General features: G+C 40.9%; 1 protein-coding gene across 4 annotated transcripts in view; it reads left to right on the forward strand.

The window, feature by feature from the left end:
• Positions 1 to 27886, forward strand: part of LOC149310102 (putative ubiquitin carboxyl-terminal hydrolase MINDY-4) — a 110373-nt gene that overhangs the window by 7052 nt on the left and 75435 nt on the right. For 2 of the 4 annotated variants that reach the window (XM_089533701.1, XM_089533702.1), the window contains exons 3-5: positions 2167 to 2378; positions 12674 to 12941; positions 15367 to 15815. In XM_089533701.1, coding sequence (XP_089389827.1) covers positions 2167 to 2378; positions 12674 to 12941; positions 15367 to 15815 — 929 coding nt within the window. Of the gene's footprint in view, positions 1 to 2166; positions 2379 to 8464; positions 8512 to 12287; positions 12488 to 12673; positions 12942 to 15366; positions 15816 to 27886 lie in introns of those variants that run through there. The other 2 variants (XM_089533704.1, XM_089533703.1) reach the window with 2 other exon arrangements.

The raw sequence follows: 27886 nt of genomic DNA on the forward strand, positions 1-27886 counted from the left end.
GATCCTTACTTGGTATACCGCTGACGAAATACGCTCCGTGATTTTTACAGGACCAACCCATTTGGCTGAGAGGGCATGTTTGTGTTGGGAAAAGTTTCGGTACATGACCAGCTGTCCTGGGTCCCACTGCTGGGGGTTACGCACCCACCCTAGCTTGTGGTCCATGGACTGCATATTTTTCCCTAGGTTTTTGGCCACTTGTCGGTGGATGTGGCTCAAGCTCTGTAGGAGAGTCCTGATCCACTCGTGGTTTAGTAGAACCGGTTCTAGTTCTGCCGGTAGGGTGGTATTTATCCAAAAGGATTCGGGCATGACCATTTAAAAAATATTTAATTATTAATTTTTTTTCTTTGGCCCCCCAGTTGTCTGAGGGACAGCAACCCGGCCCCCGGCTCAAAAAGGTTGCCTACCCCTGCTTTAGATGAACAAGTGAAAGATCGGAAATGCAGCTTAGCAGACACTAAGATACTCCCATAATATAGCACTGATGCAGTTACACATGGATGAACTGGAATCTAAACTTAAGAGCCAATCAGATTAAAAAACGCCTGAACACACTCCTAGAGACCGCCCAGAAGAAAAGGGACCACGATGAGTGTGGCAATAGGTGTTTAAAAAACCCTCTTTGCTATGGGTGATGTCTCGTGCTGCCGGTGGTTTGAACTGGTACCAACTGGAACAGATGCAGTCTTCTCAGCTACTCAGGAACAAAGTAATTTCAACACAGATTTTCACTCAAATGAGGGTTTATTGACTTTGTTGCTATTTACACTTTCACAGCAGGCTACTATACATCTATTCTCTTTCATAGTCCATCAGTCTTTGTTCTCACACAAGATCAACTTTCCCACCAAGTGGACACACCTCTTTCCCATGAAGTCACCATACTACACAAGAGCATAACAATAATACATTTGTTTATATTATGTCTCAGCAAATGTCCTTGAAGACTTGTTCTGGCCTGCAACAGGAACCATTTTAAACTTTAGTTAACCATTACCACATCTGAACATTTTCCATACAAATTAGAAATATATTTTAACAATAGGAAATGTCAACGATGCAATAGGCCAAACACAAACATCTGTCCGTCTTGTAAGATGACCAGATCACATCTTCACCAATATGACAGAAATCCAGTGTGGCTTGCAGCCCTCTCAGAAGATTCCCATTTAATCCATTCAAATTAACATTTCTTACTCAGGATGCAATCACACCCAGTTATCCCAGCTGACCTTGAACAAAATTATCTCACCCCCCACTCAATGCTATTAAAACTAGACATATCAAAAAGGACATTGAGAAACTGGAGCCATGTGTCCAGAGGAGGGCGACTAAAATGGTGAAGGGTCTGGAAACCATGAATCCCTATGAGGAACGACTTAGGGAGCTGGGGATGTTTAGCCTGGAGAAGAGAAGGTTAAGAGGTGATATGGCAGCCCTGTTTAAATATTTGAAGGGATGTCATATTAAGGAGGGAGTAAGCTTGTTTTCTGCTGCTCCAGAAATATTTCCTTACTGTAACTCTTCTATTAGAATGTACATCTGAACACCAGAAACATTCAAGAATTCTTACAAAGGTTCACTGATTTGTTATAGGATTTGCTATAGGATTTATTTGGATGCTGTATTGTTATCAAAACCTATCTTTTTCTGACATTCTGTGTATACAAGTACAGTCGGCCCTTCTTATACACAGATTTTTTATACACGGATTTAAGCATACACGGTTTGAAAATGTTCCAAAAAAGTATAAATTTACCTTGATGTTCCATTTTTTATTAGGGACACCATTTTGCTATGTCATTATACTTAATGGGACTTGAGCATACACGGATTTTGTTATACACGGGGGATCTTGGAACCAAACCCCAGCGTATAACAAGGATCCACTGTATACATACACCTACACAACACTCTGTGGCTTTCACCTGCTACTTCTATAAGTATTTGTTGACAGTGAATAGGTTGCCTCTCTATGTGGCAGGCTTTCTTTTCTTTCACTGCAGGTTTTCAAAAGTTGGAAGCTATCTATGAAGTATATGCTTGACCAGAATTTTCTGCAGTGATAGCTTGGATTAGATGACTCAGCTCTACATTTCTACGATTTTTAACCAGCTCGACACTTTATAATGGCTTGTAACTATCTCATTCTTTGAATTGCAGGCCAAGGAAAATCCTCTAAAAACCCTTCTTGAAATCATGACCAGCTATTTTCTGGAGCACCCAAGCAATAGCCAAGGCATTAAGGGGAGCCCATCAGCCCCACAAAACCAGCTCTCCCAGCCTAGAGCAACAGATAGCTTTAGATTTAAGAAGTCTCTCCGTGATGAAGCTACCTGGCAGCTGCCTGGAAAAAACAAGACAGAGACCTACAGGTACGGAAAGACATTTTTAAAGACTTTACCCTTACTAAATGTGTTTTTTCAGCCCTACTCAGGTTTACCAAATTCATTCCGTTTTACAGTTCCTTTAATAATCTTGATCAGTGACAAACTTAGTTCCCATTCCTTTCAAAAGCAATCAGTAAAGACTTTCTTGGTTTCTAAAGGAATCAAAATATAAAAATGAAGTGTGGCTGTTCTGAGAGGAGAATAATCTAAGCAGAAGAATTTTATCTGGTTTTAAAAAAGAAGCTTCCAATTTAAGGGTTTTGTATGTTTCTTTTGTTTGCCAAAATCTGCATTTGTCCCTAGTCTGTATTCTCTACCCATATTTACTTCTCTAGACATAAGAACGCTAACAGGGAGTTGGAGTAAGTGACCCCCAAAGATTCTCTGCAATGCTACAATTTTTGATTAATTCCCAATGAATAAGCCCAACACAAATTCATCTCAGGCTGAATTCCACATAATCACTACATCTTGCTGAAGGATTTACACCATTTATCCCTTCAGTCTAGGCTATGGAGAAACTAACTGCAAAGTGTGCACAACTAATAACATACTTTAAAGCAGTACGTAGAGAGACCAGCACCTTTGAGACTAATTGAAAGGAAGAAATTGTCATGGCCAGCCAAGAGGACGACGAAGAGGCCGTGGCTCCTCAGGAGCAGGAGGTACCTGAGGCTGTGCCAGGCCCCAGTTCTGCCCTGCCAGATCCCAGCTCTGCTCTCCCAGCCCCAGGGGTTGAGGCTTAGCTCTGTGGGGTCTCAGCAGCCCAGTATTGCCCCAGTGGAAGTGTCAGACTTGGGAGACTTAGAACAGAAAAGCATGGAGATTCCACCCTTTAGCCAAAGGAGAGCTGAAAGGGCTTGCCTGCGGAGGTCTAGAAGGCTTGCAAGAGAAGCATTCTGCAGATAAGAAACAGCTGTGATAAGGGAATGATTCTATGATTTAAGGCAGCTGGAAAACACCGACCCTTTGCCAGAGTTTATTACTAGTTCCATGTAGTGAATGCTGTTGTCTCTGTTCTTGTTCCTGGACCCTTGGCCTCTTAGACCTGTGACTACCCTTGAACCTATGACTTCGGTATGGATTCAGCAACTCACCCCTCTGGCATCCTTGACCTTGGACTGAACTGGTTTTTGTGACTTCTGGTATCCTGACTCTGGCTTTAATTTGTGGCTTACTCTATACTCAGACAGGAGGAAGGCCCGTAAACTGTTGGCTGCCTAGTTGGTTTTCTTCGCTGTGCTATCGTTATCAGCGTGTTTGTGTGTGCGCTAGCAGCATTCCCAGACAGAAATTGGCAGCATGAGCTTTAGTCTACTTCCTCAGATGCATCTGGATCTCCCTACGTACTGATTCTACAGACTAACATGGCTATATCTTTGAATACTTTAAAGCAGTTTAATGTAATTTAGGAGCATGACTTGCACCCAGCTAATGAGCAATAATTCCAGTCAATCTTTTCAACATTTTTCTTTCCTGTAAAAGTACCCTTCATACAACAAGCCTGGAGATCCTGCAGCCCAATATCTGGAGAGGCTTCACAAGGTAGCTAGAGAAACTTGGTTTCTCTAAAAGTACAGCATATAGAGATGGGAACATGGCAGAGCATTTTGGGCGCCTGAGAGAGAGAAGGCCCGAAGACCCAATGGCCTCGCTGTCGAAATTTTTAAGAGCTCCTGAGCCTAAGTGATGATGAAGCATGCAGCTTCCTGGCCATTGTATTTTGGGGGGGGGGGTAGTGCTTTTGGCAGCATATAACCACTGGCTAGTGGCACGATGCACCCGGTCCATCCAGCAGGCACCTGCTACGGCCACAGCTGCAGCCCCGGCGCCTGCCTCTGAGGCCTCGGCCTCTGCTTCGGGCAATGAAGCTCCCCGGGTTCCTGTGGCTGCTGAGCCTGAAGGCTCAACCATCCGGAACTGCTCTAAGAATGCTACTACCCCCACAGGGAAATGAATTGAAAGCCACTGTACTCCTTGTTAAACATGTAATGGTGTGGCTAGAAGAGCACGAAGATGGAGGTGAACTAAACCTACCATTTGCAGACCAGGACAAAAAGGGGATAAATAATTCCCAGTTTCCCTTTTCAGGAGGAAATTCTGTTGTTGTGCTGTTTGAAATTCCTCAAGTTCAAGTTCACTTTAAACTGCAGAGGGTACTGCATTGCAATACTGGGCCATCAGAACGTCCCTGCAACCTTCCCAATTTTTTAAAGTTTTGAAACGAAAACAAACCCAAATTTTAAATCTCAAAAAAAAAGTACAGCATATAAACCTACAGCCTCCTCTCTATTAGCAAGATCAGCTTATTAATGCAGTGTTTTCCTATTTGAATAGTTAGCCCACGTATGTTCAAGCCCCATAGGCTTGAATTGGGTGCATGCCCACAAGCGCATGCCAAGCGCATGCCACAGGGGTGGGTCCCATTGCAGCCAGAATGGTTTCTGCCAAAAATGGGAAAATACAGAAGAGCCAACAATAGCTGAATGGCATATAAAATTAAAATGATAAAATGACATGGTGTTCTGACAAACTTACTCATCTGCTAAGAGATGGAAATAAAGACAAATATGCGGAAGAATGGATCCCACTCAATAGTTACTTTTGAAGAGTTATGGATAGAAAAAAGTCAAAGGGAAAATGAACCCACCAGATTAAAACAATTGAAATATGTAATGGCCTTTAGGTATTTGTGTTTTAAATTATAATGAACAACCTAAAAAAATTGTAATTTAATTCAATCATAGAGTGATTACAGGAAAAGGAAATCTAAGCGAGAATAGAAAATACTAAGATGGTTCAATGGTAATTAATGAAATAGATGTTTAAACAACACTATGAATCTCAGAATGTTACAAAAGATATTTGTCTTAAAAGAATATAAATCAAGAAAGCCTTCACATTATACAAATTATAGATTTGAGAAATATTCAGGATAAGGGAGAGGAAGCTATTTTACATTCCATGTTTTAATTTGTTTGTGGATGTTTATATTTGCACAGTCTGTTTTTTATACGTATGCATTGCATACCTGCTTGTCCTAAGAGAAACTGATAAAAAGTTAATAAACAGAAAGGGGGGAAAAAGAATATAACAGAGGCCACCCCTCCCTGAATATTCAAGACCGCTGACCTCAAGTCCACAATAAAAGAAGGGCCAGTGTACTCATGTTTTGAGCTACCGCCATGACTAGCAATTTTCAAATTGTTTTCTAGACTTCCATTTGTTCTCTTGCCTAACTACTAAGTTACAGTAAGCACTTGGTATCTGCTGGGGTTCAGTTCCATGACTGTCCTCCATCAGTACCAAGATCCATGGATTTTCAAGTCCCATTAAAAACAATGGATAATAAAATGGTGTCCCCTATGTAAAATGGCAAAATCAAAGTTTGCCTTTTGGAATTCACACACATGTCTCGGTGTATATATATCAGACCATTGATGCTTGACTCCATGGGTATGTGGCTGTATCTTATTTTTCAACAAATCCCTTCTGCATGCTTTGAAAATGCATTATTATAGCTGGTTCTCTCCAAAACCCATGGGGCTTTAATACCCTTTTGCTTATCTTTGGATGTTTACTTTAGAGGGAGGCGCAAAAGTACTTTCGTAGAACTATTTGGCAAGTTGACTAACCCCTTAATTAAACCAGTCTACACCCCAAACCCCCAAAAAGCAAAGAAAATGCTCCGTGTCAAGTGCCTTAACAGCCTAGCTATCTTGTTGGGAGATAGTAACTGTTTTAATATGTTTATTGTGAGCTGCTTTGGGTCCCAACTTGGGGCAAAGACAGGATAAAAATAAAATAAGTAATAATAGTAATAATAATAATATGTGCTCAACTGTATTTTTCTTTTAAAATGCCTCAGTGCCTTGTAATATTAATAAAACTCTGAGCAAGGCAAAGGCTTCAAATTGTACTTTACTAGCAACAAAAACCTGACCCAATCTACGCTTAAATCATTCATTTCATTCGTCCATTGTGCTGAAATTAAGGGGGGGGGGGGAAATCCTTTCAACGTTTGCATCGTGTCCTCAAAGCAGCTCATCACCAAATCTATTTTTTCCTCACTGGGTTTGGAGGACATGAAATTGGACCCCTGAATCTTCTCCACCTTTGCCTTCAAAATGGAATTTTTACTCAGTCTGGAAATGGAAATTGAATTTATAAAGGATTGCATGATAAAATGGGCCCAAGATATAGGGGGAAATATCCAACTTGAGGAATGGGGGGAAATGGGTAAAAAGGAATGAGATACACTGCCTTATGGATTTGAAATAAAACACATAGAAAATCCAATTTATGTGGCATTTGACCTTAGATAGACTACATTTAGGCCTGTTACAGACTGCCAAAATAAAGCTGCTTCGGGTCTCTTTGGAGGTATGCTGTTTAAATGATGCATGCATCCTAAGAATCCAGAAGCTTCACCAAAGCTGCACTCCAGTGCTTAGGAATGGAGTGTGGCTTTGGTGCGACCTCTGGACTCTTAGGACCCATGCATCATTTAAATAGCATACCTCCAAAGAGACCTGAAGCAGCTTTATTTTGGCAGTCTGTAACAGGCCATAGTTTATATAAAAACCAGTGATAGATGCTGGATATTTAGAAATCACAGAAATATTATGAATGGAGAATAAACCCAAAATTTTTCTTCTGGGAATGTTAAATGAGAATTTGGAAAAGGAACATGGGAAAATCTTGTTTTATATGATCATACCTGAGTAATGTATGCTAAATATTGGAAGGATGAGAAAATATCAGATGTAGTAGAATGGTACTTAAAGTTAAATGAATACATGGAAAGTGACAAACACAATTAGAAACAAATCAACTGACAGATTTGGGGAAAAAAAGATTGATTGAAAGTAATGGCCTATTTGAACTCAGTCTGAAAAAGATAAAAAAACACAGTAAATTTTTGGTTTATAATTACAAGATATTAAAATAATGTGAGCGATAGATAGGTCTATAATCACTGGAGGCTAAAGCAAAAAACAATAAATTGGTTATAAATACATGATCTTGTAGAGTTTTAAATATTGCATTTAAGACTTTAATGAGAAATCTAAAAGCTGGCATCATTAAAAATCAGAATTTACAGCAAGGGAAGGAAATTTAGGAATGTGGTGTTTTTTTTAAATGTCTTTTCGTATGCGCTTGGTTTTATGTGTATTGTCTATGTTAATTTTAGAGGATTAGAAAAGCATGAACGTATGTGAACTTTTTGTTATGAAATAGTTTTTATATCTGTGTCTTTAAAGCAGTAAAAACATGGGGGGGGAATTAAATGGAAGGGAAGCTAAAGAAATAATTTAAAAAATCCTTTTAACATTTGCTTCTCATTTATACTTTTTAATTATGCTCAAAAAGGAGAACGTTTTAGAATTCCTCCTGGATAGGAAGAAATGTAGGACATGTCCTGGAAAAAGAGGACACCCACCACCTTGACCATAAATTTAAAAAAATGTTTTTAATTATTGTTATTTATTATTATTATTAAAAATGATTTGAAGGAACAGTGATAGCCAGACAAAGAGCTCCTAAACACTCTTTAAAAAGAAATGTATAACTTCCACTTTCCCCCCTTTATGATGTAACTCCTTCAACATCATCATTTAAAACGCTCAACTCCTATTGCCCCTTCCTTCCCTATCTCTCGCCTCGCTTAAAATGGCGTCCAGCTCCACGCAAAGCCTCTATTTATAGGAAGATCCTAGGCATGCGCAGTCGCCTCGTTTTTGTACTTTTTCGCGATCCTCCCGCGGAGGGGTAATGGACTGTAAGTCGTCAAACTGACGGTTCTTCCTTCTCCCTCCGCGGGTCAGCGTTTGTTGAAGTGGGTTGCCCGGCAGCCAATGGGAGACCAGAAAGAGAGTTTTGGACTTCAGCTCCCAGAAGCCTCAGCCATGTTAGCTAATACTGTGGGACTCTGGGAGCTGAAGTCCAAAATGCCTTGAAGAGCACACGGAGGGGGGGGGGGAGAGGAAACCTGGGTCTCCTCTGCGCAGGCGCAGAGCTTCTAATGTTAAACCTGAGGGGATTGAAGGGCTGAGGGGAAAGAAGGGAGGGGAAAAAGCAACATAAACTGAATTATAAACTAAATAAAAATAATGGGGTGAGTGGGGTCCTAATCCAAGATGGTTCAAAAACAATGAAGCAAAATCACCATTAAAATATATATTATTATTTCTTAGTTGCCTCTCTCCATTAATTGAGGTGGCTAAGAGCAATTAACAGTCAAAACAACATCAGTTAAAACACACACCAAATTTGAAAGGACAAATAAAATGCATACCTATTAACTCACAATTACAAGGGAGTAAATCCCACTGCTATGAGCAGGGTTTATTTCAGAGTAAGCTGGAATTTATTTATTTATTTATTTACTGTATTAAATAAATTCCAATTCTCTCTGAAATAAACAAGGGAGTCTTTCTATTTTATAAACAGGATTTCTTTATTTATTGTACTAAATAAATAAATAAATTCCAGTTAATTCTGAAATAAATCCTTTTTTATAAAATAAAAAGACTCACATATATATTCCGTAAAACTTCCTAGGTGTAGCAGGATCCACATAGGTTCAAAACACACTGCAGAAATAATCCAGTTTGAGACCGCTTTAATTGCCCTGGCTCATTGCTAGGGAATCCTGGGAATTGTAGCTTATTGCCATTAAACTTGGTGAGGTTTATAAAGTACCTGGGCAGAATTAAAAGGGCTTTTTTTTTTTAATGTTTTTTAAATATTATTTTAAAACAATATAAATTTTGTAAGTGTTATGTTATTTTATATTGTTATCCTAAAATGATTTTATTTTATGTATTTACGGTAAAGTTTTAAAGTGGTTTTTTTTTTGTCTGTGAGCCACCTTGGGTCCCCTTTCTAAATAAATAAATAAACAAGCAAATTAAGGTAAAAGGTAGCGTTTGGAATACCGCATAATATTAAAAGCGCTCGTTTTTTGTGGGATTTTCGGGGTATGTGGCCATGTTCTAGAACAGTTTAAAAGCACTGCTAATTTTAATACCAAATTGTTGTCATTGTGTGCCTTTGAATCATTTCTGATTCATGGCAAGCCTATTGGCAAGTCCCTTCAGAGGGGGTTTGCCATTGCCTTCCTCTGAGGCTGAGAGAGTGTGACTTGGCCAAGGTCACCCAGTGGGTTTCTTGGCCGAGTTGAAAATCGAACCTGCCACAGTGCTCACTGCAAAAACTAAGGCTTTCCCTGGTCCCCTCCTCTGTTGTCCTCCTATCCCTGCTTATGGGACTCCAACTGTAGGGTCTGCATTAATGTCCTCAAGTTCCCATGAAGATTTATACAGTCGGCCCTTCTTATACACGGATTTTTTATACATGGATTCAAGCATACATGGTTTGAAAAGGTTCCAACAAAGTATAAATTTACCTTGATGTTCCATTTTTTATTAGGGACACCATTTTGCTATGTCATTGTATTTAATGGGACTTGAGCATACACGGATTTTGTTATACACGGGGGATCTTGGAACCAAACCCCAGCGTATAACAAGGGTCCACTGTACTACTTTTATCCCCCACCTGAATGCCACCATTCCACCTTTAACACAGACACTGCATACACCTTGCCTGAAGCCTAGCTCTCACAACGATTGCGGTCCTATAGGCAGGTCAAAAGTGTTACAAAACCAAAAACATAACTTTATTTGCAGAATACACATCCAGGGATAGCTGTGTTGGCCATAGAGCAAGTATCATATATTTTGTGTATTTTTGTTGTCCCGATAACCATGCCATATGAGGAGCGATTTAGGGAACTGGGTGTGTTCAGCCTGGAGAAGAGAAGGTTAAGAGGTGATATGATAGCCCTCTTTAAACGTTTGAAAGGATGTCATGTTGAGGAGGGAGCAAGCTTGTTTTCTGCTGCTCCAGAGAATAGAACATGGAACAATGCATGCAAGCTATAGGAAAAGAGATTCCACCTAAATATTAGGAGGAACTTCCTGACAGTAAGAACTGTTTGATAGTGGAACACACTGCATTGCAAAGTGGTGGAGTCTCCCTCTTTGGAGGTCTGTAAACAGAGACTGGATGGCCATCTGTCAGGGATGCTTTGCGAGCTCCTGCATGGCAGAACGGGGTTGGACTGGATGGCCCTTTGGGACTCTTCCAACTCTATGGAGTTTATCACACAGGGGACAATTGAAAGTATAAACTGTTATTAACCCCTGATAATCCTGCAATTGCACTAATGGCTTTCACACAACATCCTGTTCAAAGGGATATTATCCCATGAATAAACCGTTACTGTGACGCAGTTGTGCTAATGAGATACTTTAGGGCTGAAGGGTGGGGTATAAATACCATAAATAATAAAAATGAATAATAATGCTTTTCACATGACACCGAGGTGAAACGTGATTAAACTGCCATTAACTTGTAAATAACCAGGCAAGAAACAACAGCAAATCATTCACGGGATTTTCCCATGAATGATTTTTTGCTGTTTATTGCCTGGTGATTCCCTGGGCAATCACAGGATAATGGCTCTTGTGTTAATCTCCTTTTAATTGTATTTTAATGTCAATTGCACAGTTTTCTCGGGTTAATCACTGTTTAAAATACCATGTGATAAACTCCTATGATTCTAAACCTTTATCACTGTTTTGTGGATGTTATTGGACTTTATTTACAGAATTTAAACATAACTTCTTGTTCCCAAGAGGTATACACAGCATCCCAAAAGTCAAATGTTGGGTTTACTCCCCGGGGGAAGAGTGTCCATAGAGTCCCATCCAGGCAGCTTAAACACAATCTCTGCACCAGACTTGGGACAGCCATTGGCCACAACAGGTCTGTCACTAGGGTTGGTGTTACCCCAGTGCAGTAAACTCATGTTGTCACCCCCAGTCAGATGTCATAACCACAACGGAGACCAAAGCACCACATAATGTAGGACATTCCAGAAAAACATTGGACATTGCAAAAATCAAAGCTAAAAACACTAAATATAAACTCATTTCATATGGTTTATTTACAGCTATGTTACATATGCTGCATTTAATTATGTTTGTTGTTGGTGCTGTGTGCCTTCAAGTCATTTCTGACTTGTGGCAATCCTAAATTGAACCTATCATAGGTTTTTTACTCAACCATATTTGTCTGATGAGCTTATCTTCCTTAAAATGCCTTGTTGGCTTGCAATATGCTTACAGAACTCTGAGCAAGACAAATGCTTAAAATTGCACTTTACTAGCAACAAACTCTTAACTGAATGTACATTTAAATTATTCCTTTCATTTGTCCATTGTGCTGAAATTAAGGGCGAAAAAATCTTTCACCATTTGCACTGTGTCTTCCAAGAGCCCATTGCCTAACACATTGGCTGCACATTTTTCCTTGCAGGAAAAAATGCACACTGAGCTCTGGGTGCAAGTCTTGTCTGCTGCTGCTCCTAGGAAAAAACAGCTTTAGAAGGACCCATCCTATCCTCTTATTAGCAGCGAGGACAGGTTGCCAAGTAAACATATTTCTCAAAAGAGAACAGCAATAGTGGTCTTACTCAATCATGCTAAAAATGGAGGGCATTTTGGAATTGGACAGAAGGTTGTCCTCGAAAAGAGGATGTCTAGTAACCCTTCCTCCAGGCAGGCAGCCACTCCAAGGGAGACAACATATGGAAAGGGAAGCTAAAGGTCAATGACTCACTAGCCAGCCATTTAGAGCCTTTCCTAAAAAATGAAATAGTACTGGGTGTGAAAGAGAAACTTTGGTCCCAAACACACTGCAGAAATAATCCACTTTGAGACTGCTTTAGGATATGAGTGTACAAAATGCTTTTTGTTATAACACCAATGATTAATAAGCTCTCTTCCCTTGTTATTACAATTAGGCTTGGGTATGTACAGTAGATGCTTTTTATACATGGGGGCTCCTTTCCAGCCCTGTCCGCGTATGGTAAAAAGCGCCTATGCTCAAGGCCCATTAAAAACAATGGGTGTGCACTCCCAAGTGCAGCAGCGCATGCGAGTCTGTGGCGCAAGTGCCATTTTGTCTGCCCGAGCTTGCCATCCACATGACCTCAGGCCTGCATCAGCCAAGCCCATGTATGGGTGAGCCAACGGTATTTTATTTAGTTAGTTAATTCTAACTTTAATGTTTGAATGTTGATTCTATAGTCGTAATTGTATGAAAGCTTGGATGTTTTGTTTGCAATGGTCTTTGGACTAAGCAATTATCTATCCACTACTAGCCAGCCTCGAATTATTTAATTTGTGTTTGCACCTGCTTCTTTTCAGGTATGAAACTGATGAGGAAACAATCCGTCCAACTGGTCTCCTTGGGCGGCATCTTCCCAAGAAAAGTGAGCAAAGCAAGCCGGACGAAGTGCTCAATAGCAGCTCCCGTACTCTGGGAGAGAAGAAACCAGTTCATCACTGTGAGGGTTTTCAAACAACGGAACAACCTTTGGAGACAAGAAGAACCATGAGAGAGAAACTCCAAACCAAGCCAGGTGGTCTTGTTGCCAGAGGAATGCTCTCCAACCTCACAGATACTTCTCAAGAGGTTCTTTACTCCCTTGAATGATCAATCTGTTCTTGCTTTTCATATTTGTTTTGTTTTATTTATTGCATATATGTCCTTTTTTCCCTTCCCTGCCAAGGGTCACAATGCTTCTTTCATCCCTAAACATACAGAAAATAAAACCAAACAAAAATGGGTTCAGTTGGCCTTTCTTATCCATGGACTCCTTATCCACAGATTCAGCCATCCATGGCTTGGAAATCTTCAAAACAAATATATAAATTTCAAAAAGCAAACCTTGATTTTATGATTTTATATAATGATATGTCATTGTATTTAATGGGACTCGAAGATCCATGAATTTTGGTATCCATGGAGGGGGTCTTTGGACCAAACCTCAGTACATACCAAGGGCCCATTGTATTTCAAAGCAGAGATGGCAAGTGGGAGAGAAAAATTCTTAGACCATTGGTGGCCTAAGAAATTTAGGTCTTGTATCCGTATATACTCAACTATAAGTCAAACTCATGTATAATTGGAGGACAGGTTTTGGTACCAAAATTATGAATTTTGATCTGACCCACGGTTAAGTTGAGGGTGAAACTTAGAGGCAGGTAACAAAGGATATAAAGGGTGAATTTAAGAAAAACAATGCCAAAGAACTTACAAAGTTCTGGCAGGCATAACTGTTTGTGCTTCTTTAACCCAGGCATTCAAAAAGGTCAGAAGTGGAACCATGGTGGACAAGGGTTGGTGCTTCTTTTAGGTGCTCCTGAAATGGAATAAGCTCTCCCCTTTTGCCATTCTACTCAGAGAAAGAGAGTGGTTCCTTTTTTGACCTATGGATAAGTTGACCCATTTTTTGGGGGTCAATTTTTGACTAAAATTTCTAGACTTAGACATGAGTATATATAGTAATTGCAGACCTGAATTTCTGCTCTTTTGCCTCCGGCAGGCAATTAAAAAAATGCCCAAAGGCTCAGTACTTTGACAGGTTAATTTTTTTTAAATGTCATATCCCTTACTGTCCAAAGCCACCATGGTTGGAGAATTTTGGGGGCTGTTGCCCAGAAAAATACTTTTTTTGAACCTGTGGCCCTTTGGGTAGCTGACTGAAGGCTTCGTAGAGCCTTGTAGCATAAGAAAAGAAAGCCAAAACAATCAGCAGAGTAGCAGCTTTCTCTCTGCATACCGTCGTAGCACTTCCACTCTCTTCCTGAGGGAGATAGTCCTAAAAGCATGCCTTTTGCCCAATAAGACTTTTCCAGCATGACAAAAGGCACGCTTTTACGACCGTCTCCCTCAGGGAGATAACGGAAGTCCTATAACAGCATGCGGAGAGGCATGGAGAAAGCTGTTACTCTCTCAGTCTGCCTTCTTTTCTTATGTGCTAAGGCTTTTAGAAAACTGCATTTGTAACTGCACAAATGCTTGTTAGTCCACCTTGTCCCTTGAGAAAGAAAGAGCTGGCCATGGCAATTTTTTTAAAAACATCTTCTTCAAAAGCCAGAAGTATTAGTAGGACAATTCAAAGGTTTGGCCAGAATCAAAGAACAAGAGACAAGAGTGGGGCAAAAGAAAGAAGTTTGTGTATGCCAGTAAGGAACTGAACAAAACTGGAACCATTTTTTTCATCCCAACCCATCAACCTGCTGGGCATGTTGGTAAAGAGAAGTTACTTCATTCCAAAAGTTTGCACTCTTCTTACAATACAATTAGTGGTGCCTTGCAGATTTGATGTTTCACTGGATTTATATTAGCCCATGGAAAAGTTACTTTGCTGGACCACCACCCAGAATCTTCTATACTAGAAACTGTAATATAATCTCCTCAAAGTAGCTTTTCTAGGGTCTGTATTTTAATCCTACATCATGATGACAGAAGAAGACACACCTGTGCGTATATCCACACTGCACAATTAAAAGTATTTTGGTTGCACTTTAAGAGCCATGTTTCCATCCTGGGGTTTGTAGACTGAGGAGGGGTTTTGAAGTTTCTGCTAGAGCGCTCTAGCACTGCAGTTTACAGGAAGGCACTGTATAATTCAAAGTCCCTATCAAACTACAAGAACCAAAGCAGTGTAGTGGTTCCAATGTAGGACTACAGCTCTGGGGACCAGGTTTGAATCTCCGCTCAGCCATGGAAACTGACTAGGTGATTTTGGTCAAGTCACACTCTCTCAGCTGTACAGCAAGGCAAAGACAATCCCCCACCAAAATAAATCTTGCTGAGAAAACTTTGTTATAGGTTTGCTTTATGATCATCATAAATTGGAAACAACTTATAGGCACACATCAACAGCAAATACAGATCCCAGAATCCCATAGGTTGGAACCATGGCAGTTAAAGTGGGATCAACGTGATGGAATTCTGCAGTGTGAATAAACACTGTGAGGACATTGCTTTTAGCTCAGTACATGTACTGGAACTTTAACTCTCTGGCTTCTGTCTTGTCAATTTTCTACAGGATTCCTCAAAAAGGAGGCATCTCAAACGGCTTTCTGGAATCACTAGCATTTCATGCCATGGAGAGGAAGATGGAACAAAGGGCTCGTTGCCAGTGGACGATTCCCAGGAAAATCAAGGAATTCCCAGTCATCCTCCAAGTCTTCTCTCTTCATGCAGTCCTACTTCATTGGATGTAAGCAAGGATCCTTCGTCCAGAGATCCATTTGGGCCACATGCAAACCCTGGTGACAAAGTAGTCCAAAATTTAGCCATCAGCAAAGGACAGCCGTTTGCCAACCTTATGTCAGAAAGATGCCAACTTGAAGAAAGGAAACCTGTGTCCAGTTATGACACCAAGATGAACAAGAAAAGCTCCTGCTTAAACCTTTTTCAAAAGCAGATGCCTACAGGAAGTGAAAAAAGAGAGAGGTTAACAAAAAACAGTGAAATTCAGGTTTCAGACGGCAGGTAGGATCATGATTTTTTAAAAATAACATTTATTTACTCATATATACATGTATCCAAATATGTATATATTTTTTCATGTCATCATAGCAAGTCTTTCGCCTTCTCTGGGGACTACTACTTAGGGAATTTGGATGCGAAGAAGAATGTTAGGGCATATAAACATAAGTGTTACTAAATATGATGGGATAGCATTCTGGATGTTATATCTTTTGTCATGACTGTGCATTTAAGGTGAGTAAGGGGAGACCTGAACACTAAAATGTTCAGTTTAGTTCAATCAGTTCAAAATGTTAATTGCTTATAACCATAGCGCATCACAATATAGAACAAAGAAATTATACCAATGTCAAATAGCAAAGTTAAAATATAAAATATAACATACAATTTCAAACACTGTTTCTAATATGACTAACTTTACCAGTAAGAATTAAATATTCAAAAATGAACCCTTTAAGAGCAGTAAAAATTCACATTTTAGGGAATGCCTCATAATAACTTGCATTGGCTTTAAGTAATGTCATTTAAAAAGTTGCAGCTCTTCTGCTAACACTCGAATCTTTATTAAAAGGGGGGAAAATCTCATTTTTGACAGATGGGCCTATTGTTTTAATAGATAACAACCCCACAAGGTATTTTTCTATAAGATTCTTTGACAAAGGATAACTAAACAAATAGTGAGGGAGGTCCTCAACTTCATCCAGATCGTGGCGACTTCTACAGATCATCTACAGTAGCATAAATGATAGAGGAGTTTAGCTAATCATCCATCCAGAATTGTGGAAGTCATTAGCTGAAACCTTGTTAACATAAGCTTCTTTCTTAAAAATGTTGAGGAATATGGCTGTGGATGGGGAGGACCTTTGTTGACTAGCGTACATATTTGGACAACACAGGCCAGCTTCTTGGGGCTAGCTCCTTTCTTCTATAATTGGGAAATAGATGGGTTGGGATCAAGCATAGGGCAGGTTGGTCTACCACACTTAGGGAGCATGTAAGCATGGTTGGACCAGCTCTGCAGGCACAGGTCACCCTTCCTCAGCTTGCGTCAGTTACACAAATAAAATGGTGACCACTTTTAATCTGACTGTGGGTGTCCAGCTCTTATATCGGCACAATGGCCATCCTCTCTGTGATCATTGAGACTCTCTTGGACCCTCTCATATGATCAGCCTAAATGTACATTTTCCCCTCCAGAGTTCAAACTTTAAGAAGACAGGAGGGAAAGCTTAGATTTTAATGAGAAGCACTGATTGGCTAGTACCAGTGTTCACTAATAAATTTCCCCACCCTTGCTTTGCACATTAAATTTATTGAAAAATAATAGCAACAACATCATGCACAGATATGTACATGCATGTTCATGCAATCCCAATAACAGTAGTAGTAGTAGTAGTAGTAGTAGTATAGGAAAGGGGCTGAACTACAGAGGTGTAGCTAAAGGAGGGGGGAGGCAAAATGAGAACATTGCCCCCAAATGATAATTCTGCCCCCCAAATTAAATTTCCTTTCAATCCCCAAATTTCTAGCATTCCAGAAAGTGAGACTGAACATCTTTCACATCTAGAATTCTTTTGTGTTTTCACATGCTCTTTGTCACTTTGCAGGTCCCTTTGCTTTGCTTGCCTGAACTGTATTTCTAAATGCTCAGTTGAAATTTTATATGTAGAGAGATCTTGTAGCACCTTTGAGACTAACTGAAGGAAAGAATTTGGCAGCATGTTTTGTAAACTTCAGTCTACTTCCTCAGCTGCAATTGGATCTCTCTACATACTGATTTTACAGAGTAGCATGGCTAAACCTTTGAATTCTGAAATTTTAAGTTACTGTGTTGCTGGAAATTTGAGTGCTGAAGAGAAATTTTATCCGTGGACTGAATTCTTATTTGTAGGGCAACGCCTTCCTTTTGCCTCCATCCTTCTGTAGCTGCACCCCTTTCAGGTATGAAGGCCTGTAATTTCAGTTGTGTACTTTGCTTCATTCCATGGCTGACATCCATACTGTGACACTTCTTTATGTTTTCTTTCTGAATATCACCTCACACCCACCCAAAGATTCAATTTAAATCTCTTCATTGCTTCAGTCATGTGTCCAAAACACCACCAGAGGGTACTCGTCTAAAAGCAATCATTCCTGTGGCTGGTTTATTTATCAGCTTTGCTCACTAGTAACTACTATAAGACCTTCTTTCAATACGTGATTCAAACCTATAAAAGATTGAAAGATATGTGATTGCTGCCCTTTTGGTAAAGGAGAAGCTCCTGATGAACATAGTTTGCTTTGAGTATTGATAGAGGAGCTGCAACATCTTATCAATAAGGAGTAGAGTTAGTTGTTGTGGTATGCATTGAAATTGTTTCCGACGTATGGCAACCCTAAGCTGAACCTATCCACCACTCTCTGAGGGACTGTATTCGACTGTTGAACAGTTCTTACTGTCAGGATGTTCCTCCTAATGTTGAGGTGAAATCTCTTTTCTTGTAGTTTGCATCCATTGTTCCGTGTGCAGATATGCACAGAAAAGCAAAGACAAATATCTATGCACATGTGCAAAAATCCACACCGTTCACACAGTATATTCACATGGAGACTAGCCCAGTGTGTGTGTGTGTGGGGGGGGGGGGGGTCTGTTGTCTTTCAACACCTTGCTGTAACTTAGTAGTTCCCAAACTATGGTCCTCCAGGTGTTTTGGACTTCAGCTCTCAGAGGCCCTTACCATCTTGGTCAATAGTCAGGAATTCTAGGAGCAGAAGTCCAAAACATCTGGAGGGCCAAAGTTTGAGAATCATGCTGTCAAAAAGAAGAGGGTGACAAAAAGAGTAAAGGGTCTGGAAACCATGTCCTTTGAGAAATGACTTAGGGAGCTGGGTATGTTTAGCCTGGAGAAGAGAAGGTTAAGAGGTAGTATGATAGCCCTGTTTAAATATTTGAAGAGATATCATGTTGAGGATGGAGCAAGCTTGTTTTCTGCTGCTATAGAGAATAGGACCTGGAGCAATGGATTCAAGCTACAGGAAAAGAGATTCCACCTCAACATTAGGAGGAACATCCTGAGAGTAAGAGCACTCTCTTGGAGAGTGATGGAGTCTCCTTCTTTGGGGGTCTTTTAAAAGAGGCTGGATGGCTATCTATCGGGGTGCTTTGATTGAGAGTTCCTGCATGACAGGGGTTGGACTGGATGGCCCTTGGGGTCTCTTCCAACTCTATGATTCTGTAGTTATCATGGGCAATGGATCTCTGCAGTATACATACATTTGCTTCGTTGTATTTCTTTCAATGGAGGTGAAGTTTTTTGCTTCAGATTGGCATTGCCCAGTTCAGCAGACCCCTGTAACTGGACGGGTCAGTAGCTGTTGGCATTTACGTACATGTTGATCAGTTGCAGCTGATGCAACCGTGGGCCATTTCCCCTCCCTCCCTGCCATTCTCCGTTCCCGCCATGCGGGTCAAAGCGAGACATTCTTTTCCTCATTCCTCTCATTCCTGTAAAGCTTGTTTTTGTTTTTAAAACAGCGGTTTGACATTTTCAAAAAGCACCCGTCAGTTATCCACCACCAGCCCAGGGCACCTTATTTTAATTATAATGTTTTTGCCTATGCGCACAGTCTGGCAAAAGAAATAAAGCAGAAAACCCACAAGGCTACATCAGAAGGACAGTTTGCATCTCAATGCCTATGTGCCATCAATGGGAGAGGGTGGGGTGGGACTTCTCCTCTCTCTTTTTTTGGCTCCTTTAAGCCTGCCAGGAAAAATCAAAGGGTTTGACATATTTATTAGAGCAAAGGAAAAGATTAACTCAACATTGTATTTCTTTTAGTGGCCATGTCTGAGCTTGGAAGTAACACGTTAAAGGTCACATAGTGATGGTAACTCATGATTTTGTGGGTTATGAGGGTGTGCCCAAGGTACAGTTCAGAAAGGAACATGATGAGTGTGAAGCTCTTGTAACGGGTTTCTTTAATTTCACTGGGTTTTTAAAAGTACAGTTAGAAGAAGGGGAAAAGAAAAAGGAAGAGAAAGGAAAGGGACTACATAGGATATAACCAAGGGCAAGCTACATGATGGTTGAGACTAATATTGTAGACGTTGCAGGGTGAAACCTGTGGAGGGGAAGTTTATGTTGTCGCATAAACTAAAAAGGCATTATTTCAGAGCCAGGTTTTCCCAAAGCTAATTAGCTGAACCAGACCGATAACATCTAATCAGACAACCCAGGGAGCAAAGACAACATTTGCAGGTGTTATTGTTAAAGGCAAGGCATTTTTAGGTTAAGTACATTTTCAGAAATCATGAATAGATCCATGTTTTGCAAGTAAGACTCTCACACCCTCACTTTTTTTAAACCAGGCATCTTACTGGTGCTTCCCCACATTCGTGCAGGAATGTGTGGTCCACAATAGGTGAGACTTCTGTTAATATCATCAGTAAATGATAACAACAGTGGAGAACTTCAAAAAGTAAGGTCAAAAGTACTTAAAGTTCCTAAAGTACAGTGGGTCCTTGTTATGTGCTGGGGCTTGGTTCCAGCCCCTCCCCCCTGTGGATATCAAAATACGTGGATGCTCAAGTCCCATTAAATATAATGGCATAGCAAAATGGTGTCCCCTGTATAAAATGGAAAATCAAGGTTTGCTATTTGGAATTTTTTAACTTTTAAATTTTTTTTCGAGCTGTGGATGCTTGAATCCATGGATAATAAATTCGTGAATAAGGTTTACATATTCTTAAAATACAGTATCTCACTAGTCTTACAACAGTCCTGAGAGGTAAACCAGGATTATTATCTTAGTATTGGGAGAGGTGATGGTGGTTAACCAGAGGCTAGCTAATGCATCTGTAGTGTAGAAAAGTTTTGAAACAGGGACTTTCTGGCTGAGTGTTAGACAAAGCACTGGGTGGATTGAAGTCAACACTGTTTAAACCAGTTTAAAAAAAACACCACTTTCTTAAATCATGGGGAATTTTTTTCTAATGAGAAATCCAGCACACAGGTTATAACAATGCACTAAGCCTGAATGGGCATTTATGTGTGCAGAATTAAGTGTGCTCCAACCAAAACATGAGCTCCAGAAAACACAAGGTAAAATAAAACTAAGATGAAACAAAACAAAACTTTTTGAATAATAGAATATTTCACAACCTCAGTGAATTCCATTGTTGCCACCTCACTTCCTGGAAGAAATTTCAATTTCCTCCAAACTGGGTCAAACAGAGGTGGGATACAGTTTGTTCCACGAGGGAGCTGGAGCAGACAAACCGTGCGGCTCCGTCACGGAGCAAAAAGAACCTGCAAAAAGTGTCTGTACAGCGCCAAACTGACAGCAAGAGTGTGTCTGATGTGTTCTGCCATGTTAAAAAAGCGCACAGGGCATCTTTTGTCCCAATTACACTACTGTTGTCACATGCCATTAAGTTGGCTTCCACTTATAGCAACCCTATGGCTGAGAGAGCTCCAAGAGATGCTGTTACTGCTCAGGTCTTGCAGACTCAGGGCCATGGCTTCCTTCCTTGAATTAATCAATCCCTCTGAAATATTGTCTCTTTCTTTTGCTACTGCCTTCTACATTGGCAAACAAAATTGCCTAATTTGTTAGTCATTAAAAATATGCAAGTCTCAAGTCAAGTCAGTGCATCATTTATCGCAAAGTCAAGTCCAAGTAGAGTCACTGAAGTGATTTGAATCCAAGTCAGTCGATTCAAGTCAACATCACTTAGTAGAGGTGCTAGGAAACCCTGTGACTGAATTGCAAAGATTTGTAACATGATGGATGCCCAATGCATATCCATTGAACCTGATGCACATTGGAATTCCTTCCCCAGTATCCTGTCACACATTTGGGGGCCCTGGCACATCATTCTTGATTAGTGTTGGTCCTAATATACATAGGTCACTTTGCTGGCTCCCCTACATAATTATGTAACACCAGCCCTTTACTAGATACAAACCTTACAGAACCGCCCAGTTCTAATTCACGCATATGTAAGTTCGTTTGCAAAGACCTTATTCCCATACAGGATCCCAGCTAATATAATTGTTAAGTAGATTCTATAAAGTGACAGGACTCAGAGGTCTAAAATACCCTTTCTTAGTGCTCATAGGGTAATTTCTCACAAATATCATGTAATATTCCTACACTGTGGGAATTGCGAGAAATAGAGTTGCCAGTTTATAGAAGAGGGATTTTCAGCAGGTGTTGCTTGTTTTCTGCTTGCATTACAAGCAACACCTGATGAAACCCCCTGTTCTCCTCAACCATTAGAGCAAGAGCAGCAATCTCCAGTTTTTAAACTGGCAAAACTAATGGGAAATTAAAATGTCAGACACTTAAAGCACTTCCAATGCCTACCACTAGCAATATCAAAATGGTAGAGGAGACCTATCACACCATGCTTTCCTCAAGGCTTCTCAATTCTGGAACCAGTTCTTTTGGCCAGTTTGAGAGGCAGGAGGTATCCTACGTTCGGCCATGCCTTTCTTCTTGAAGCTTCATTCCCTTCCCTTTCATACATGAGAAATGAATACCTTGGCCCAGCATTGGCATGGTAGATTTTTGCCTTTTTCTTGATAAGCCATTCCTTCTTTGCCCCACCGCACATAAATGCTTTTTAATAGCTCCTTGAAATACCACAAGAAAAAAACACCTCATTATTTGGTAATGGATTGTTTTTGAGTTATGACGTCCATCCAGACGTACAGAGGGAACCATAAATTGCCATAGACTCTTAAAAAGCCTTTATTGGAAAAGTAGTCACTTTTCATAGACTCATCATAAAAATTAGAGATTCTAGGCCATTTTGTTCTCAAGTAAATTATTCTGGGTTGTGAACAAATGTACATTTTTGTGTCTGTGTGTGTGCTTTTACATGTGTCGTAATACACAAAGAATATTTGTTTTACCAGCATTTTCCAAAATGTTGTCTATCTGAGATGACAACAGTAGTAGGGTTTTTAGCACTTTCCTTAGGAAAATAAGCCACATTGTAAGTAGATTTCCAGACTGATTGAATATTTTCTTTGATGTTAATTCTTAGATTTTCCTATGTACTAAATCTATTCCACTGTAGTTTATAACTTTGCCTGCAGAATTACTTATTCAGTTACCTACAGTGACTTTGCATGATTTACCTTTAAAGAAGTATTCCCAATAGATTGACTGTTATATTTATTACTAAAGACTTTGCAGTATGGACAACGAGGGATCTGCCGCAGTCACCTGCAACTCTTGTGGGATGTTTCTCTTCTTGCCTACAGAAGTGGAGAACTTCACATGCGCCAAGTGCAAGTTGGTAGCACTCTTGGAGGAGAAAGTGCAGCAGCTGGAGTCCAGAGTAGCTACACTTCAGCATATTAGGGAACAAGAGGATTTCCTGGACTCAATAGAACTAACCATCTTGGATGAGTACCACGCAGAGGAAGATGCTAGGGTGGAAGAGGTCACTTGCCAAACAGAGGAGGCAGACAGCTGGAGGAATGTCACAAAGAGAAGTAAGCCAAGAAGGAATTGTTCGGGGAGCTTGCAGCTAGAGAATCGATTCGAAGCTCTTTCCCTTATCAAGGAGGATGAAGAAGAGCAGCATGGACAGACTTCTGGGACAGAGCAGAGGAGCCTGAGAGTCCCACCCGAGGGAACAGTCGCTGCTAAGCCTCGGAGGAGGCGTGTGGTCATAGTGGGGGACTCCTTGCTGAGGGGTACAGAAGCAGTGATTTGTAGGCCTGACAAGATGTCTCGAGAGGTGTGTTGTCTTCCAGGTGCAAAGATCCGTGATGTGACAGAGAGGCTGACAAGACTGGTCAAGCCTACTGACCAATACCCCTTCCTTTTGGTCCACGTGGGAACTAACGATACTGCAAGACACAGCATTCAGAACATCAAAAGTGATTACGAGGCGCTTGGTAGGAAGCTGAAAGGAATGGATGTACAGGTTGTCATCTCGTCTCTTCTGCCAGTTGAAGGGCATGGTCCAGGAAGGGAGAGGAAAATAGCAGATGTGAACAACTGGCTTCGCAGATGGTGCCGCCGAGAAGGATTTGGATTCTTCGATCATGGGCTGCGGTTCCATGAGGAGGGACTTCTTGCAACAGACGGGTTGCATCTCACGCCAGTTGGAAGAAATGTTTTTGCCAACAGTCTCAAGAACTTGATCAGGAGAGCTTTAAATTGAGTTCCGAGGGGAAGGGAGACAATATTAAGGAAGGCGAAAGGGATGGCGAAAATAGTCAAACTGACATAGAGGAAACAAGGCAAACAGTGCAAGGACCCAGCAGTGGGAGGCAAAAAAACTTGCACACGCAGCAAGTAAAAGGGAACCATGGTCTGCGATGTCTCTACACTAATGCACAGAGCATGGGAAATAAGCAAGATGAACTCGAACTCCTAGTACAACAAAGCAAATATGATATAATAGGCATCACTGAAACCTGGTGGGATGAGTCTCATGATTGGAATGTGGAAATAGAGGGGTATAACCTTATTAAGAGAAATAGGCCAAACAGGAAAGGAGGAGGAATAGCACTATATGTCAGAGATATTTACACCAGTGAAGAGATCCTGGACATCAATCATGGAAGCCAGGTGGAGAGCATCTGGATAAGATTCAAAGGGGAGGGAAACAACAAGGGTGTTACGGTGGGAGTCTACTACAGACCCCCAAGTCAGACTGAGGAATTGGATGATATCTTTCTAGAACAGATGACCACACAGTCAGAAAAGAGAGATGTAGTGGTGATGGGCGACTTCAACTATCCTGATATTTGCTGGAAGTCAAACTCAGCAAAATCCTCAAGGTCTAGCAAATTCCTCACTTGCCTGGAAGACAATTTCATGGTCCAAAAGGTGGAAGAGGCAACAAGGGGGTCAGCTATTTTAGATCTGATCCTAACCAACAAGGATGACTTGGTTAATGGGGTGCAAGTGGTGGGATCCTTAGGTGGAAGCGACCATGTTCTCCTGGAGTTTGTTATACAATGGAGAGGAGAAGCCAGGCAGAGTCAGACACGCATCCTAGACTTTAGGAGAGCGGATTTCAGTAAACTTAGAGAAGTACTGAGGGCGATTCCATGGTCAGAAATACTAAAAGATAAAGGAGTTCAGGACGGATGGGACTTTCTCAAAAGGGAGATACTGAAGGCACAATTTCAAACAGTTCCAGTGAGAAAGAAAAACGGGAGGTGTCTCAAGAAACCAGGATGGATGACTAAGGAACTTTCAACCGAGCTAAGTTTGAAACGGAACATGTATAAGAAATGGAAAAAGGGGGAAATCACGAAAAAGGAATTCAAAGAAATAGCAGGCATGTGTAGGGGTAAAGTCAGAAAAGCTAAAGCGCAGAATGAACTCAGGCTTGCTAGAGAGGTTAAGAACAATAAAAAGGGCTTTTTTGGATATGTCCGCAGCAAGAGAAGGAAGAAGGAAACGGTAGGGCCACTGCGTGGAGAAGATGGCAAAATGCTAACAGGAGATAGAGAAAAGGCAGAATTACTCAGCACCTTCTTTGCCTCAGTCTTCTCAGAAAAGGCAAAGGGTGATCAACCTGAGGATAATGGAGCAGAGGACAGAATAGGGGAATTTCAGCACAGAATAAGTAAAGAGATAGTAGAGGAACACCTTGTTAATCTAAATGAATTTAAGTCTCCGGGTCCAGATGAACTCCATCCAAGGGTATTAAAAGAACTGGCAAAAGTAATATCGGAGCCATTGGCAATCATATTTGAAAACTCCTGGAGAACAGGAGAGATCCCAGCAGACTGGAGGAGGGCAAACGTTGTCCCCATCTTCAAAAAGGGGAAAAAAGAGGATCCCAACAATTATCGTCCAGTTAGTCTGACATCAGTTCTAGGAAAGATTCTGGAGCAGATCATTAAACAGAGAGTCTGTGAACATCTAGAAGGCAATGCCATAATCACAAAAAGTCAACATGGGTTTCAGAGAAACAGGTCATGCCAGACAAATCTAATCTCTTTCTTTGACAAAATTACCAGCTTGGTAGATGAAGGGAATGCTGTGGATATAGTATATCTTGATTTCAGTAAGGCCTTTGACAAGGTTTCCCATGACATACTTGCAAACAAGCTTGTAAAATGTGGGCTAGACAATGTAACTGTTAAATGGATCTGTAATTGGTTGACCGGCCGAAGCCAAAGGGTGCTCAACAATGGCTCCTTTTCATCCTGGAGAGAAGTGACCAGTGGGGTCCCACAGGGCTCTGTCCTGGGCCCAGTGCTATTCAACATCTTTATCAATGACCTGGATGACAGAATTGGGAGCATACTTATCAAATTTGCAGATGACACCAAATTAGGGGGAATAGCTAATACCCCAGAGGACAGGATCAAGATTCAAAATGACCTGAATAGACTAGAAAGCTGGGCCAAAGCTAACAAAATGAAATTCAACACAGAGAAATGTAAGGTATTGCACTTAGGGCGGAAAAATAAAATGCACAGATATAGGATGGGTGACACCTGGCTGAATGAAACTACGTGTGAAAGGGATCTAGGAGTCCAAGTAGACCACAAGTTGAACAGTGTGATGCGGCAGCTAAAAAGGCCAATGCTATTTTAGGCTGCATCAATAGAAGTATAGTGTCTAGATCAAGAGAAGTAATAGTGCCACTGTATTCTGCTTTGGTCAGGCCCCACCTAGAATACTGTGTCCAGTTCTGGGTGCCACAATTCAGAAAGGACATTGAGAAACTGGAACGTGTCCAAAGGAGGGCGACAAAAATGGTGAAGGGTCTGGAAACCATGCCCTATGAGGAACGACTTAGGGAGCTGGGGATGTTTAGCCTGGAGAAAAGAAGGTTAAGAGGTGATATGATAGCCCTGTTTAAATATTTGAAAGGATGTCATATTGAGGAGGGAGCAAGCTTGTTTTCTGCTGCTCCAGAGAACAGGACCCGGAACAATGGATGCAAGCTACAGGAAAAGAGATTCCACCTGAACATTAGGAGGAACTTCCTGACAGTAAGGGCTGTTCGACAGTGGAATGCACTCCCTCGGAGGGTGATAGAGTCTCCGTCCTTGGAGGTCTTTAAACAGAGGCTGGATGGCCATCTGTCAGGGATGCTTTGATTTGGATTTCCTGCATGGCAGGGGGTTGGACTGGATGGCCCTAGTGGTCTCTTCCAACTCTACGATTCTATGATTCTATGAAAAGCCACTTAAATTCAAATGATACAGATTTTGGCAGTGGATTTTTCATTCAGATCTTAGGTACTTTGGTGGTCTTCAACCTCTGGGAAACCCCTTCCCAACACCCATCATCCTGGTTTGCTGGGACTAGTACACCAGCAAACATTACTTTTGGTTTGGCCTTCTTCCTACTGGTTCAAGATCATCAGTTGGAATAACTTTTTAAGTCTTTGTTTGGCAAACACACATGACATGTTCCTTCCAGTGTTTCTCCACAATGCACCAGCTTTCCTAATAGTGTCTTTTAATCTGTGTGGATGTATGTTGGAGTTATTCCTTAGGACAGTAGAAGAGGAACTCAGAGCAGGGCCTTCCCAGAAACATCTTCCATAAGTGTTGGGTATGAAAAATGCATTGCTTTGGTCCTAAAACACTTCAGAGTGGTGGAGCCTGGTGAAATTGTTTCCTATACTTACTGGAAGATTTGGAGGGTATTCTGTTTTAAAATTTAAAACTTGCTGGGAACCTGGGGTTGGGTTTGGGCACTACATGTGGTCTGTGGTTTCTGGTCTGCATGCATTTTCGCCATGTCCCAGTTCGGCAGGAACAGTCCTTTAATCCTCTGTTATCCCACTTTTTCACCTTCTTTTACAATGTCCCAGTTTCTATCTCCTCCTCCCACTTTCCCGTTTCATCCTTGACTTGCTTCAATTGCTGCAAATTGAGTTCAAAATGCAAAAGTGGTTTGAACTCAGCAGGAGGGAGAGGATAAGAGAAGGGAAATTTTGCCTTGTCCAGCAGGCCCAGACAAAAGCTAACTGCTGCACCCTCTCCTAGCTTGTGTATCCTTCCTCATTAATAACTTGCCATTTTGACTGTACACTGATGTTGCTTGGCCACATATTTCCCAGGTTTCATCTATGAAATGCTGGAGAGTATGTA

This window comes from Sceloporus occidentalis, unplaced genomic scaffold (assembly GCF_023333645.1).
Source record: "Sceloporus occidentalis isolate IW3139 unplaced genomic scaffold, rSceOcc1.0.p SCAF_7, whole genome shotgun sequence".
In the NCBI taxonomy this organism is placed as follows: domain Eukaryota; kingdom Metazoa; phylum Chordata; class Lepidosauria; order Squamata; family Phrynosomatidae; genus Sceloporus; species Sceloporus occidentalis.